This window comes from Bombus bifarius, unplaced genomic scaffold (assembly GCF_011952205.1).
Source record: "Bombus bifarius isolate JDL3187 unplaced genomic scaffold, Bbif_JDL3187 scf7180000008163, whole genome shotgun sequence".
Classification (NCBI taxonomy): domain Eukaryota; kingdom Metazoa; phylum Arthropoda; class Insecta; order Hymenoptera; family Apidae; genus Bombus; species Bombus bifarius.
In genome coordinates this window covers 753866-770694 of record NW_022884485.1, presented here as the reverse complement: position 1 = coordinate 770694, position 16829 = coordinate 753866, and the positions used below count along the sequence as shown (strand labels likewise).

At 40.0% G+C, this 16829-nt stretch overlaps 1 protein-coding gene across 6 annotated transcripts in view; it reads right to left on the bottom strand.

Moving 5' to 3' along the window:
- The window catches only part of LOC117208867 (sodium- and chloride-dependent glycine transporter 2-like), a 30270-nt gene extending 14254 nt beyond the window's left edge, over positions 1–16016 (bottom strand). Inside the window, exons 1-7 of one of the 6 annotated variants that reach the window (XM_033450322.1) lie at positions 15999–16016; positions 9175–9343; positions 7564–7842; positions 4364–4568; positions 3612–3805; positions 2292–2472; positions 553–790 (exon numbers count right to left, since the gene is read on the bottom strand). In XM_033450322.1, coding sequence (XP_033306213.1) covers positions 553–790; positions 2292–2472; positions 3612–3805; positions 4364–4568; positions 7564–7816 — 1071 coding nt within the window. In that variant the 5' untranslated portion in view covers positions 7817–7842; positions 9175–9343; positions 15999–16016. Of the gene's footprint in view, positions 1–552; positions 791–2291; positions 2473–3611; positions 3806–4363; positions 4569–7563; positions 7843–9174; positions 9344–11107; positions 11504–15138; positions 15158–15998 lie in introns of those variants that run through there. The other 5 variants (XM_033450323.1, XM_033450326.1, XM_033450324.1 and 2 more) reach the window with 5 other exon arrangements.
- Between the last annotated feature and the right edge of the window lie 813 nt (positions 16017–16829).

Sequence of the window (16829 nt, the reverse complement as noted above, 5' to 3'; positions counted from 1 at the left end):
CGAGGCAGAGAGACGGGAGGTGATGCAAAAGTAACACGGCACGATCGTCTGGCTACTCGCGAGCACATTTTCCCTCGCAGCTCTTTTGACGAATACGGCGGCTGGCGTTCCGGTTTTCGCGGCACTTGAATAGCGCCTTCTTAGCTGGCTCGGTAGGACGAAAAATTTTTGCCTTCTCCTTCTCGCGCGCGCAGACCCACACCGTGCAAATAACAAGGCCGTACTTTAAACTTTAAACAACATGGAAATACGATGCTCTTCATTTTCAAAAGTCTTCACGCTTCTCTGCTCGTGCCCTTTCCTTTCCCCCTTTTTTTACTTTATCTCCCATTTCTTACTTTCACCTATTCTTTCGCTTCTTCTCGCTAAACCTTCTTTCTCTTTGCTCGGCAACCGCGAATCGACTTGCACAGTGCTCTCCTTAACTTCAAAAGTGCCTACTCCATTTTTTAACGAACTTGTAAAACGCGAGGAGCGCGCACGGTTCAACTCGTTCGATCGATCGTTACTTTTCGCGAATCTACCATCCTGTTGTTTAATGCAAGTACTTACTTGGCTACCGATGCCCAGGATGAACAGCATGACGAAAAACAACACTGCCCAGAGATTGGGCAACGGCATCCGTGCCACGGCTTCTGGGTACGCGATGAAAGCCAGGCCTGCCCCGCTTTTGATCACGTCGTCGATTGGCATGCCCACTTGACGGGCAAGGAATCCCATAATGGAGAAAATTACGAATCCGGCGAAGATCGACGTTGCGAGATTCGTAAACGTCACGATAATTGCGTCTCTAAGAGAAGTAAAGGAGAAAAATATATTTAAGACAGGTAGCAGGATGTTTGCCTTCTCATTAGTTCGGATACGGCAGGTTCTATCACATTTTTATATTTTCATGCATTCTGACAATTTGTCGTACCCTCCATGATTATTGCGAGACCAAGATCATTTATTATTTGTATCTACAAGTCGTTTCCGCAGGACGTTTGAATCGTGTATGAATATTTCGCAAACGACGGACCATAAAAGCTCGTATCAAACGCATCAGTGTGGCCGAAAATGGGTGGATGGTGCCGTGTTTTACCTTCGTATCGTCACGAGAAAACGACGTTCTGATTCAGCGAGCGACGCCATATAAGGCTTTTCGGAAGTATAAAACGTATCACGCGATAAGGGCGAGACGCGGCAGTTAAATGACAGAACAGAGGAAGAACAATTAATAATCACAGGTAAAAGTTGGCCAGCTGGTGCGGCAAGTTATATTCCGCTGCTGCGCTACTTGCTCATTCGACTTGCGTCGCACTGATATAATTTATATACGCGATGCAACGTGCAACGAATTGTATCTGCCGTTGGGAGAGAAGTTCAGCGTCGGATAATCATGCTAATTACGACTTTCTGCAATATTTCGAGCACGTGAACGCTCCGACTCGGCGAGTATCGTTTTGTTTCGGAGGTACCGTGGCTTGGATGATACATCTTACGATCAGTATCGTACGAAATGAAGCAGACGTTCTCAACGTCCAAATATCGCATTCACTGGTTCACTGTTTGAAATACACCCTGCGCTTGATAAGTCTAGCTTTAATCCTCTCACTGTCGATTTAAACTGTCGGCAGTGCGCCACAATAACTACGTCGAAGAATTAAAAAGGTGTTGTTTCATATGGATTTTGGATATAATCATTTATTGATTAATATCTATTGGCTAATATGTACTCCCCATATGCTAAATTTTAATAAGTGAAATAGGAAATGTGTACGTAACGATTCGTATATCGTGGTGAAAATAAATATCTCGACGAATTTTAAATCGTAACGATTTATAGTTTTTGATGTACTCATAGGACACACAGATCCCACAGCGTAAAAGGTTAATCATTTTACGACGAATCACGTCATTAGAAGATCGCTACAGTCGATTCCGACGACAGAATTCAGACATTTGAACGCCTTTTCATTCGAAGCACGAGTGCAAGATCGTTGGTGGACGTATCCAAAGATTCACGCGAATGTAAAATGCATTATCGTTATTGCTGACTTTTAAGTGAATGAATCGTATTAATTGAGCGGAAGATTTTAATTGGATATTCGTGTAACTTTATTGGATTGCCGAGAGCGTAATGGTGATTTGATAAGAACACGAATAGATTGCAATGATCTACATTTGCTTATTCATAAATTTATTTCCTGATGCATGAGTATACTCTTTCGATCAATTTCAGAACACGCAAAATTCGTAGTAGCGTTATAAAGAAGGAGTTGCGTGGTCGAATATCGACTGCGTACGCTTACCTGTGGCAATTGTTATTGAAATTACTGTAGCTCGAAAGAGTGATCAAAGATCCACAACCGATACCAAGGGAATAGAAAACTTGGGATGCAGCATCTGCCCATACGCTAGTTGATTCCAGTGTTGACCATTTTAGCGTAATAAACCAAAGAGAACCGTCACCAGCACCGTCCAGTGTAACACCTGCACGTGTACAATAAACCAATAAAAATTGACAAATTCTTTAAAATAACTGATATCGTTAAAAAAAAAAAACATACTTTTTATGCAATCCAGCGACACATGAAATTCTTAAATTTAGATTTTTAATTCATATTTGAAGTTTAATGTCGCATAAAGAGATATCTCGTTTAATAGCATTTTAATATCATTTTAATATTCATAAATTATCAATTATCTTGTCGAAGAATTTTAATTATGAAACTTGATATACGCGAAAACCTCGCGCGGGTCATGATGCCATTTTATCATCTCTGACCGTTAACAATTAATTTATTTTTTAATTTGTTGACAATTCATCGATTGTAATATTCTCTTCCGATTCGTTGATAGTTATTTATTGCGTTCTTAATGAACGTGTCCGATGATTGAAAAATAATTGTTTTGCAGCAATTCTGAATTAATAATACATTGCAAAGTATTCATTTATTCTGACGTATAATTAAAATTTTACATCATCTGAAAAATCCTGACGATCAACGAACACCCTGTATATACGCAGTGCCGTAACATTCTTTTATACGAAGGAGAAACAGTTCTAGGATAAAAATGTACATTGTATAATTTTTCAAAAACAAATTTTTCGGCTTTTATGTAATAGTTGACGATAGTACGTAAGAGTCTATGTAATAGCAAACATATTAACTTGAGCAATAAGTTCTTTCGCTTTTCATTGATATAAGCATTTCGGAGAATGTTATCGGTATATTGCGAATTTTCATGCATCTATAATAATTTCAAAGGTGCAAAAATCTACAGATTGCAAATAGTATATAGAAATATATGAAATATTCAAAGTGATGTACTCTTTATAATTTTTAGCGGATGAAACTTAGTTCTGTTCGCGGAAATATGAAATTGCATAAAAGCCTCCGGTCTAGTTCCAAAATTTATTTAAAGAATGTAAAGATACATATGTTTGAATTTATGTAAAACAAATTACACCTTGCTTAGATAGATTTTACGTGGAAATAAACACACTTGACGCTCTCTTTTAAGAAAACGTGAATCAGCTTGTTTCTCAACGTAATACATAATTCCTTAATCGCATCAACGAAGAAATTTCTATTGCACGAAAAGCGTTTTTCTTGTGTTCTTCTTACCTCGTATCAGCAGCGCCGTAAGCATGACGTAAGGGAAAAGTGCGGTAAAGTAGACGACCTTCCCAATGGACTGGACACCGCGCATCAGGCATAGGAAGCAGACTATCCAAGCGAGGGTGAGACATCCTAACAATTCCCATCTTATGCCTCCAAAATGTTCCCACGTGGCACCTCGTAGACCCAATACGCGGTCGCTAGATTCGACCAACGATAATATCCGACCACGATTAAATATTTCAGCTTTCCCCGTGATTTTCTTATTTATAAATGAATAACAAACTACGTGATAGCTAAATAAAGATAGAAGGTAAATAGCGAAATGGAACATGTCATAGCTAACTAAAAAATGCTATGAGAGAATACTTTGGTAAAAGGATAGTCGGAAAATTTTACGTGGGCAGCGTTATTGTGTTTGCAGGCGAAATGGGAAAAAGTTGTAGAAAGAAAAGGTGATTATGTTTTTCTTCGTGGCACTCTCTAGTACCACTGACCTAATTCTCCGTATAAAAACCGGTCTACTTGCCTCGTGTGACCTAATATATTTAGAATATCGATTTTGGAACTAATACTCGCTCGAACTCGTTTCATTAGAAGAAAAGTACTTATCGAGTATTATAAAAACCGCTATATTTAGATATACTATTCCGCATATCGCACGCGTTCTGTTCGTTTCTTTCGTGATCTTTCGTAAATGCACAAAAAAAGAAAAAAAAAGGAAAATGGTTTATAACATACACCGGTTCGTGACATACTTGAAATATTCCTCCGAAGAAAGGATGCGAGTATAAAGGTGTTGGAGAAGTTCCAATCTGTTCGTATCGAAACAATGCGTGACGTTGCCATCCTCGAAACCAAAATTCTTGCAGATAAGCCTGGCCGATACGCAAGTCTTGTTGTAAAATATCGTTTCCGGATCATTCGTTTGACATTGGATCCCTTGCAGGCCACTATAACAATCTGTACAAGTCGACATTATGGCTTTATCCCCGCATATCCAATATCGTTGCCCTGGTTACGCGATAATTAGGAAACAACATCAAAGGCTTTCAAAGGCTTCCAAAGGCTATCGCTGATTGAAACGAAATAGCTGTCGTTTACAGAATACGATGCGTCGTAGAGCTGACAGCGTATGGTTCGATATTACATGCGATAGCTGGTCATATACACGTATACCTATGTTGCCTATGTACGTATGTATATCCGCACTGGTACTTTGTTACGATCGTCGAGAGACCGCCACTAATTACACGAGCGCTTTGTTGTTCTCCCCGCATTTATTTCAGAGAGATACTTCGTTCTACGAGGGATTTCCGGTTTCAAGCGTTCCCTTATGGCGTAGCTACGAGGGCACGCGCGCGCTTGTTTTAGTGACACGCGTAAGGCGGCGGCACCAATAAGCAGCTAAAGAGACTGCTTTGTTTGTTGAACCTGAGAAAAATCGCACGAACGAGCGTCCTTAACCCCTTAATGCGTAAAACGTGGGCACAGCTATAACCGTCCAAAGTGCACGAGTTTGTGTGTGACACAGGCACAACCATTTTTAACACATCTTTTGTAGCTATCTACTAATAGACAATCGCGTTTTTATAAAAACACTTGTTTTCTCGCACGTCCTAGATCGTTCTTTGTACCTTATCGAATGAGAAACGTAGGACGTAGCATTAGAATTACAATATATATTATTAATAATGTAATATAAAATAATATATATGTATATATTCATATCTGGTACGCATATAACTTGCAAGATAAGCTGAAAATGAGTTAAAATCTAAAATGAGATGGAATAAATTTCTCGTATAATATAACATAAATATAAAAGTTGTTACGATCCGTACAGCGAGTAAACTTAACGAAGTTATGGCGATTAAGACCCAGGATCTCTAATTTTTAGCTTTTTATACATATATTATGCATACGAATACCCTAAAGCCTACCAGAAATTGATAGCGAAGCGAGCTAGTACGTTATGTGTGTGAGGCATGCATTTGCGTGGTGTGAGTCAACCTTTTCCACGAAGTGCATTAACCTAAATACACACGTTTTGTCTCGTACGTAACAAACAATTAGATAAGGTTTTTATTATGAGATAAGCAAGCAATCCTTAGGCGGACAAAAAATTAGAAAAAAATATAAAAAATATAAAAATTACAATTTCCAAATCTCAATCCAAACCTCCTAATCGGTCAAAAATGCGCGATTTCTCTTTTTAGTGCACTCGTTCCTTCGCTGTGTGTATATATATATATATATATTCATATCTGTTAAGTTTTGTTCCCGTAATTCATTTGATCAATTATAAAGGATACACGCTACTGTGTTAAAGATGACTAGTGCAATCTACATGAGGATATCCACAAGAAATCCACATCAAACGCGTGTAGATTTAACGAAGTAACCTAGGAATAGCAGAGATAAAAGCAAACGATCGTCTCCATGAAATTGGAAAAATGTCGAATCACCGCTTGTAACAAAATAAATTCTTTGTAACAATATTGGTCGTATGAATTGGCAGTCAGCGGTCGGCGGTCGGCGGTCAGTGGTTACAATGATCGCTCTGTCGATGAAAGTTGTAATAAAGTAGAAGTAAAGTTGCTAAACCGAACTTCCGTTACAAGATTTTTGTCGCCGTTTTTTGGCGACAACAAAGAATGTAATTTCACAGGATGAACAATCACAGTGGATATTTACGGTATTGTTTTGAACGATTTCTCTAAAAACAGGCGAGCAACTATTACAGCACGAAATAAATTGCAATTTTGAAAATGAGGTCATACCTCGAACGAGAATATTATTTCGGTCTCTTTTGCTAATTTTATGTTCTGATTTCGATATCGTAGATCGCACGTAACCCGAAATATCTTGCACAAAATAACTTGTTTTTGTAACAAGATATATTTTGAATAAAACATCCAACTCTCGCAAAAAGGGGCATATACACGTACGATTTGAATCGACATTGAGGAAAAGTTGGTGAATGCGATATAAATAAATTCTTTCAACGAATAAAATCATTTAGTTGTAAAAATAAATTGCTTTACTATATTCTACGAACAAGAGGAATAACATTAAAAGAACTGTTAAATCGATAAAGAAAGGGCTCTTATTATATATTCATTGCAGCGTACAATACGAATTGTAAATACAATACAATACGAAATACGAATGGAGAACAATGTTGTAGGTTTGTGCATTTTACCGTTATTTCGTAGATATGTAGATTAGAATAGATATTAGAACAGATTAGAGTAAAGAGATTGTAGATTAAATGAGGAAAGAATTACGATCGACAAATTACGTGGTAGTTTCACCTATGGAGATAAGATATACGAGAAACATTCACCGATACCAATACCTTTTTAAAGCTCTAACCCCGCACAAACGATTAGGCGCGACTTTAAATAACCTGCGAAGAGGACATTGAAACTGAGAAAAAAAAAGGCATTTCGTTGCATCCAAGTTAATTAAAGTTTGTTTCTAGAAAAACCGAAAAATATTCGCACGTACCATTCCATATCTATAGATCAAGCTATATTTTGCTGAATAAAAAATTTTCAATATGAAAATTGTTGTTATTTACATATTGGTAACACAAAAGGCATACGTAGTACGCGTATATACTCATAAATTGCCAGCTATACAATGTATGGAAAAACATAAAGCAGCATGTAACGATACGAAGGAAGAGGAGAATATTTTTCTCATGTTATGCGCTTCCGTTCTGCAGAGTAGAGAAATTGAATTTCGAAGAAACGAGCCGTTCGTCATTCGATCGTTTAAAACGGTTCTACGACCTCTTCGGGCTTTATGGGAACGATAAAATACGCGTGTGGCACGGTTACGCTACGTTACGCTAAATAACAAGTCGAACCCATCGTTCGTAGGCGAGGTGCGTTCTCTAAAATTTAGAAGGGGCGCGGCAGTACGTGCGTTATTTTATCAGTGTGCTTACCGTTCGTGTTGAAATCGTTGTCGCAGTAGGCCCAACCGAGCTTCGGCACGAACGAGACGAACGTGTAGAAAAGTGTCCAGGCAACGATCACCATGTAGTAGACCATTACAAGCAAAATGACGACGAGGGTGCAATAACCGAGACCCTCGAGTGCCGGCGCCATACGTGTGAACGCTTCGTTAGGGCCAAGTCCTGAATATTGTCCAATCGCGAGTTCCAAAAAAAATATCGGCAATCCCATGGTTATCAGCATTAAAACGAATGGAATTAAAAAAGCACCTGTAAACAGAGCAACGACTGGAAATACGCTATAACGTATTTATAAAGAGTTTAACGAGGACGGCGACAACTACGATACCACGTAGGTTCACGCAAGTATTCGAACACAAGTATCGATCAATGAAATTTTGTCAGCACCGTTATAAGATTTGTAACGCTTGTATCGGTGGAATCTGAAAATATGTATGGAAATTATAAGATGCTTGCTGCAAGTACATATTTCGCAGAGATCATAGAAGTATTTAAACAGTCGATTATGGATATAAAAGCTTTCCATGGTAAATGTTCAAATACTTTCGTGAATCGATGTATACGTATATACATCTCTGTTCGGTCGAATAAATACCGAAGACTGTATCTAATCTTCTCGTTCTAACGTATAATAAACGGCAAATCGTCGATAAAAAGTTGATTGGTAAACGAAAAAATTAAACAACCGCGGTACTAAAAAATAAGTAAAAAACGATGTCTTCGATTAAAAAGGCTATTCTTGATGTCGATTAATGTCCCGTTCGTGTTCGTTTACGTCGGAAAAACCAGATAAATATACCCAAGGAATACGAGCCGATTTATCATTCGTTTCGAATGGATACTAATTAAAAGTTATCGAGCCCCTGAGTCTGATTAACGCGACGAAACACGGCGTTACAGTAGAAAGGTTAAAAACGGTCAGCCACTATTCTCTCTTTGGTCGTCTTTCATTAGGAGCCGCTGCGCCGACCGGGGAACAATGAAGAGCTGGGGCCACGTAAACAGAAAAGAACAAAACGACGAGAGTGGAAGTAAAATAGAATAATTAAAAGCCAAGTGTTCAGAATACGCGGGCAGCATCTCTCTCTCTTTTCCTACCTTTTGGAATTTCGCAAATAAACCCGGTGAAAGAGAGGAGCGGCTGTATCAACAGGCACAACCGCACACGCAGCCAGGAAAGATTTATTAAATTTCCCGAACGCTCGGTCACGAGCTGCCAAACTACGCTTAATTATTCGAATTAGTCGCTTCGTCACGTCGACCACGCACGTACACTCCGTGTCACGCGTCTGCTCATCCGCCTATTTCTCTTTCTCTGCTTCCTCTCTTTTCCCTTTTTCTCCCTTCCGGTTTTCTCCTTTTTCTACGAAAACGGCCGACGCACGAAAATAAATCATTCCGCGTAATCCAGTAGTTCGTTTGCTAGCCCGTGACCGTCTGTTTAGCGAATACGACTAGACGTTTTTCTCGTATGGGAAAGTCGTGCGCACACGCTACCCGTATCCACATGCAGCATACATACCGTACGTTCACCACGACGCCAGGATACGCACAGCTACCAACATATGTATATATACGTACCACCGCCATTACGATATACAAGGTAAGGGAAACGCCAAACATTGCCAATGCCAACGGCATACCCGATGCAGGATAGAACAAACTCGATGGGATTGGCCCAGCTACCCCGTTCAGGATCCTGCGTTAGCTCCACCAAGGCACCGCCAACTCCCAGTGAAACCCTCTTCGTCTGCCAATAACACGGGTTACGTTATATTTGCATCATATAAATCATCGCCGCGAAACGCACGACAACCGGCAACCGAATGGGGAAAAAAGGGGCCAACAACCGGAAGAACCTACCGTAGCGGTTGTGTGGACAGGTAGGTTATGAAACAAATGCGAGTTAACAACGATAGAACCTCGATTATCCGAACATTCCGTCGTTCGAACACGTTTCCCGTGTAAACAGTTCGATCTAAGGCGGACCCGTGCACCGCACGATCTATCGTACGAATCGGTAGAAATTTAGTCAAGCACTCTGTCCGGTCACAGCATGGCGTCGCGTTAACACGCATAAGAACAAAATACGAAATAATTCTTTCTTACGATACTAGCGCTATGTGTGAGAAGTTCGAAATATCCAGAACTGTTAGGCTCAATGCCGAGAAGCTAGATCGAGAAGCTAGATTTAGGATACACTAGGATACTTGCTGAAATTAAACCGAATAATGAATCAACGACCGAGCTAAATGGAATTTCTCTGAGTGCCGCGTATTGGCTATAGGCCTGCTAAAAAATTACTGAACGATGGCCTAGCTGAGATTCACGATGTTTGACCGTACCGTAAGATCGCCTAACAAAGACAACGCGTAGAGTTGGTGCGTGCAGAAACTTCTTCGTCGAAAGGTGTTCTGGGAAACCACGGCACCCCTGCCTGTCGTTCTTCGATATCGAACAGCGGAATCAAGTGCCTCGATAGTCAAGTCTAAGGACCAGTCTGTAGAACATAGAGTCGGACGAAACATAGGAGAATGTGGAAGACAACAATACACTCGGGCGAAAGGTAACGCGGGAAGTGGGAAGGTAAGAGCTGCCACTGGAGGACCGTCCAAGGTATTTACGTAACGAGATTAAGGGAACGCTCGAATCGGCTGAATTTATCTGCAAAGTCTAACGGCACGAGCATCGGTGGTTTAATCTACTCGCACCGTAAGCCACCGACAGATAAGATCCAACGAAACGCTGTTCTTTTCCGCGCATGGTTGATCCCATTGTTTCGTCGGCGCATCGAGACGCACGCGAACTCGATTGTTCCCCTCCCCGAACCAGACTACGCCGCCGCGAGGAGATCGTCGGTGTAATATTTTTGGAACGAAACTCTATGTACTTAACGGGTACCGTAGCTTTCATCGAAGATACCGTTTCCGCGTATAATCTTCGTGTACGTTAATAATGATTGTACGAATCACGGTTCTACTCTATCGACAACTCCATCTTACATGCGTTGCTAGGATCAGAAATATTAGGACACTTATTCGTTATACTTATCGAAAAATTCGAACAAATTTTACATCGTGAAACGCGTGTAACGCGAACGAAATAACAGATTTGTAAAACAAAGTAACTAGGAAATAAAAACGGTGGGAATCATCCGGTTTGTACTACTTTCTTGTACTAAATATCGGCAAGCGTCTTAATACTCGTAGCGTATCTGCAATAATTCACTTTCACGAGTTGAACAGGATTGATTCTTCTGGAAAATCTTCCTGTGACAAAACACATATTTACGTGTATACGTCGTTTTCATTGCGTATGTATGTCACGGATACCGAGCATCCCAAACAACGATCATCCTCGTCCATGAGGCTTTATTTGATCTTATAAGGTGCGTTTGGATCAAACCGCTTCTCGTCCGCTGCACTTTAATAAAATTTTGAGACACATTCGCGTTGCGTTCACTTTTTTCACAAGCTTGAGAACGATCGGTAGCCTAAGCGCGCACTATGCTCACCTTGGATGTCCATTGTTTAGCTTCCGTCATGGTGATTGTACGAAAATATCAGTAAAATATTTACGGTCGAAACGGTATTACGAATGTCCCGTCAACTTCCACACCAACTTCGATTCGCAATCGCGATCGCGATCGTCTGCGCAGTTGCGCGCTACTAGAGAACTATATAACCTCAGATATCAAGATAATCGACAAAAGCTATTATCGAGAGGTTGGTTCTGAATACGCTTCATAGTACCGTAGCCGCAAATAAAACGTCTCGGGTCTCGTGAGACGACATCGGCGAGCGGCCAACGTCGTATTCGTTGTGCGACGCGACGATGAAATACGCTTTGCCTTTGCTGTTTCGATTTCGCTCGAGATTCGCATACGATAGAAACGATAACGCGAGACTTACGGCTATGAGTTTAAACGACAGGTGTTTAAGGGTATATTTGACATCGATCGTTCCCCCCTTTTCGTGGATTCCCGTTTTAACATCGATACGTCAAATAGTTCGCAAGCTATTCAACTATATACGAACAATCGTCGACATGCGCGTTCAGCATTGTACGATAAAAGCCTGACAGAAATATTTGGACAGCTCTGTTCGTAGCAATACGATCGATCTATCGCTGATAAAACGGCGTGGTGCCGTTAGTACGTACGAAGTTGATCGCAGTCTTTTCGTTTCCGTCTGATTTACACGTGGTATTTACGAAACTGATCCGTTAATCTGTTGCTTTAAAGCGATACGTTCGAAGCTGCGACGTCATTGCGCTTTCGCGAGTGCAACGGAAACACAAAGGAAAATGGGGAATTCGACGAAATTGTAAAAGTCGGGTCATAAACGTATAAAAGTGTGTAAGAACGTCTCATAATTAGACCGCATATTTGCGCGAATTAACATTTCGATAAACGTTATTAGATAAAGGTCGACGAGTTCTTTTATGCTTAATCTCAAATTCTTTGTCAATTGTGAAGATATAAATATGGCGACGCAATAATTTGAAAAGCACAACGCGATACAATTTTGAGGATAACGTTTGGTATTTGCGCTCATCATGTTCTTCCGGTATTATTGCGATAAAGTGCTTAAACAACGATCGATAATCTGGATCATCCTGATCATCATTACGCGAGACGATAATTATAAACGAATAAACAAATGCTATAATTTAAGGCTAATGAAATTAATTAACTCGCGAGTATAATTGAGGCTTTCTTTATTTAATACACGTGCTTCTCCGTTAAATCGATCGCTACAATAAGAGCCAGCCGATGTATTTTTCGATAAAATAACCGCTCTCGTTATTTGATCGCATCAAACAATGACAAATATTTAATCTATTAAACGAATTTGTACGATAAAATGTTACCGGTGGAAAGAATTAATGTTTTGTTGATGAGCATACGTAACGTTAACAATTCAATCGACTGTTTACTTAGGATGTTCAATTTTGTAGGAAGTGAAATAATACAAAATACATACTACGTAAACCTCGTGAAACATTTTATATCGGAACAGTGTCAAAGTTGTTTCAATATTCCAATACATTTAGTATAGATGATATCGTTTATCTCCTTTCGCCTATGTATATCGAACAGAGATCCGTCAATATTTGCGTATAATATTTAAAGACCTTATCTTTGAAAAGTTAATCGCGATTGTAATTTGAAAGATTTAGAGACAGGTACATACGTTAAACTGGAAGAAAACGATTATCTCGTAAACTTATCTGTTACGAGAGAAAGACGATAAATTATGCAGTGCTTCGCCAAAAATGTAAATTGACTAAAGAAAAATAAAAGGAAAGTTTCAATTTAATTTAAGGATAAATAGCAATAATAACACACGTTGAAGTGGTCACCGCTTCTAAGAAAACTCTACGTCTGGTCTTTTTTAGTTTTTCTCAAGCACCGAAGCCATCGACAGCGCGTAGACAAAAGACTTCTGACGAAGACAGACCGTAAACAGTAGACAGGCGACGTTGGCTTCGGGGTTTTTCAGTTATCGGGTAACACGGCTAGCGTGCGGATCTGGACCAGCTCAAATTGTACTCTTACTTATAATTACACTTCTATCTAAATATATCTTCTGCCTTACAATTTATCCACGAGTTTTCTCCGTTTACGCATCGAATAACCTCAACAACACAGAATTTACTAATCGTCCCAGTCTCTTCCTTTTTCCTAAATACTTCGCGAAAAAACTACTCATCTTCCCAATAACCGTACGTAACGCGGACAATCCGTTGATTAACCGGAACGCGGTAGCTCAATCTCGCGTGGCTGTGATTTTAAAAGCACAATAATAGTTGCGGCTGATTTCCCAGACGATTTACTGTGGAGGACGGCACAACGGTGGCGGCTGTTTGATGTTCCAAAAGTTGAATTCCGAGATGAAAGAACGTCGAAGGAAAAGCTGACGTGCTATTTTATAGCAGGCACAGGGAAAAGAAAAAGAGTTTTATATGCAACAGAGCAAAACGGACAATGATCTCGCGTATCTCCCAATCGCGTATGCTGTATGCAATGGCCTCGTGAGAAAAGAGACAGATTCCGAGTGGAAGAGGTAAAGAAATCTGCTCTACGAGTTCCGGATAAAAGGGACGATTTGCAAACTTACTTTGCCCGGTGGCAAATATTAAACATCCCCTATCTCTGCTCCGTTGGTGATTGCCTGGTAAACAAAGGCGGTGGCTTATCATTTATAAAGACCTAGCCGGTAATTCGCAGATTTCACGAATTATGCAGCTTCTGCGGGTGAAGCGCGCAATATTTTCGTAAATATCAGCAGAATTAATTCCCTTGGTCGGTATCGAACGATTTGTATCGGATCTCGTTTATGCGCGCAAAAAATTGCGTAGAATGTACGAACAGAAAGAAGCGATATTGTGAAAAGCATCGATGTCAAATAATTATTGATAAATAATACATTATTTAATTTCCGCTTGGAATCAACGTTTCTCACGGTGTAAGAATGCGTTAAACATGTAAAATAGCGTTCTTTTCGTTGTAGTAATTTATTTTATAAACGAGACGTATTACGAAATTAATGTATAATACGTATAATTTGCTGTTTTCGTTCGAAGGCCGCAGATGAAAAACACGATAAGTCACATTTCCTGTGGTATTACAGGATTTATAGGAGAGTATTTCTAAAATTCAATACGCCGTTTACCAGTTCCACGTGAAATGAAAATATACATGTGAAATAATAAAAATATATCGAAACGGAAATTTCGAAAAGATTTCTCGGAAAATCAACGAAAAATGACAATTTTCAACGCGATTCTGTTTTGTATTTGTAAATAAATCCATACGCTCTCAACAGCTATTGATAAACAAGAAAGATAAATCTTATTTTTGATTAAAGATTCAAAAGATCGTTTTCTATCGTAAAGTTAAACAGAAAAATGTTTCTGATCGCGTAACATCCTACCATCTCTTACATAACCTAACACAACCAATAACTTGAGACAACAATTGTCAGAGTGAAAATAGAGGACATAGCCTTGGCTTTAACGTTTCTTGCTACGTTCGCGAAACAAAAATTACCAAATTATACAAACCATGGTTACCTCCGAGTAAATCTATATCCAGCGAACAAGGGTCGAATAGAACCCGGATAACCCAATCGACACAGAAAGTCGTTCGACAAACAAAAGAAGACGAAGTCTTCGATTCACAATTCCGGTAATCCGGTCAGACCGGATTCTTTCTTTCTGCGAAAGGACTATTCCAAGCTACAATCGCGGTACCATCTACCGAAGAAAAAGGATAACCAAAGCGATACCAGTCGATAACAATTATCGTTTGACCGATAGAAGTGCAAAATTTTGTTCGTCGCAGGTACATCGAGTTGCGCATAGCAAATTTAGCATGGCGATCGGTCAATTTCAATGGGGCCGATCGAAAAGAAAAAAGAACGATAAACAAATAAGCGACTGGGCGAGCGATCGAGCAAGCAAACAAATAAATAAACAGGCATGCAAACAAACGAGCAGACGAACAAAAATCGAAGCCGTGTGGTTGTTATTGCTACTCACAACGTTGTAAAATTGCCGACAAGAGCGACATCTAGTACGCTTTGCGAATACACAGCGTCCGTTTATCGTAGACTGCTTTAATACAATGCGATCGTGTGCTTGACCCTCGTATGTGCTAGTCTTGATGCAGATCACGGGATTAACTCTTTACCTTGCGCGATCATCCCAGGGGATCTTTCCTTAAAATATCAATCTTTTGTATTCGCTCGAACTTTTACATCTGAATGTTACTCTTATCGCAACAAACAGAAAGGCCTTTTACGTGTCAAGGAAACGTTTAGCGTAAAATTGGAAGGAAGAATCATGCGAATGACAATTGTTTCGCATCTCGCTTGAATCTCAGATACTTTTTAACGTTAGAAGAAGGCGATTAGATCGAAATGGAACAACTGAAAAAACGTGGCAGGGTTATATAACTTTATCGATATTCTATTGGAGCGTGAGACAGTTCTGGTCGGGAGATATTTGCGATTATCGCGGCGGTGAACATGTTGAAAGAAGGAAAAGCGAGCAACGCAGCGAGTCCACGAGAAACGTTCATGAGCAGCGTAGTATCGGTTAAATAACCATCGTAAAATATTCGCGTGGTTCTGCGGGAGAAGCCGTCTGTTCGCTGCGAACCTGAACCAGATCGGCAACCAATAGTTAAGGATAAATTGACCGTTAAATCGTGTGAAATTGTGGTAACGTCTAGTTGGCCCAGTCAAAGTCAGAATAAACGAAATTAACAGAGAAGCGCTCATAATAGAAAGGACACTATCGAGTAAACTTGGTAAGCTTGCACGAGGGTCGCTATAGTCCTAGTAGCGTACGACCATAGTTGTCCCTACAACTCTATATGTGTGCCATTTTAAGCTTACCGTTTCAAACGTTTGGCCAACGGGTGATTATATTACACGAGCGCGTAAACCCCTGGTGCGGCGAGGTCGAAGCGCATGATGCACTCGAAACAGTCGGTTCAACGCGCGCTGGCTACGTTCGTTTGATTTACAGCCTAGGTCATTGTTATCGAATCATTCCAGTCACCGACGATGCGATCGTTCGTTTTATGCGGTGATATTTTTATCGCGTTCCATGCAGATTGTATTTCCGGTGTCGAGGAGGTGTAAACACGCAAACCGTTATGCTGCAGCTGACGCGTTCGTAACGAATGTGTATCGAAAGATTTCACTTAATGGAAGAACGTACACACTCAGTTTTCGCTTTTCCTGTACCTACGTAAGCGATGAGAAAATCGACGAAGTACATCGCCATACGTTTGTTCCAATGCCTAACGTTCGTAGAAACGATAGATACTACGCTGTTGAGATGCTCCAAAGGATGATATTTTCTTTTTTGTAGGATGTAAGATTTTTTTTATTGGCAAAAATTAAATAGAGTTTCGATCTTGCTCGATCGACTAACTTTTCTAAAACCGTCTTTTTCGATCTTGCATTTAGAAGGGACTACGTATGCGGTGGAGTGTCCTGAATCTTGCATTTGGAAAAACGAATCTACATTTTTCTGAAGTTGTTATTACAGCTGGATAAAGGAATTTGATCTATCTGATGGACCGGTGTAAGACAGGATTAAGCGATTTATCGCGTAAAGTCCTTCCTCTTCGTAATAAAGACGATAAAGAAAAGGAGGATCTTTCCAATGAGGCAAACGTCTCGTTAATTCTTTGAACGAGGAATATACCAAAAACGTAT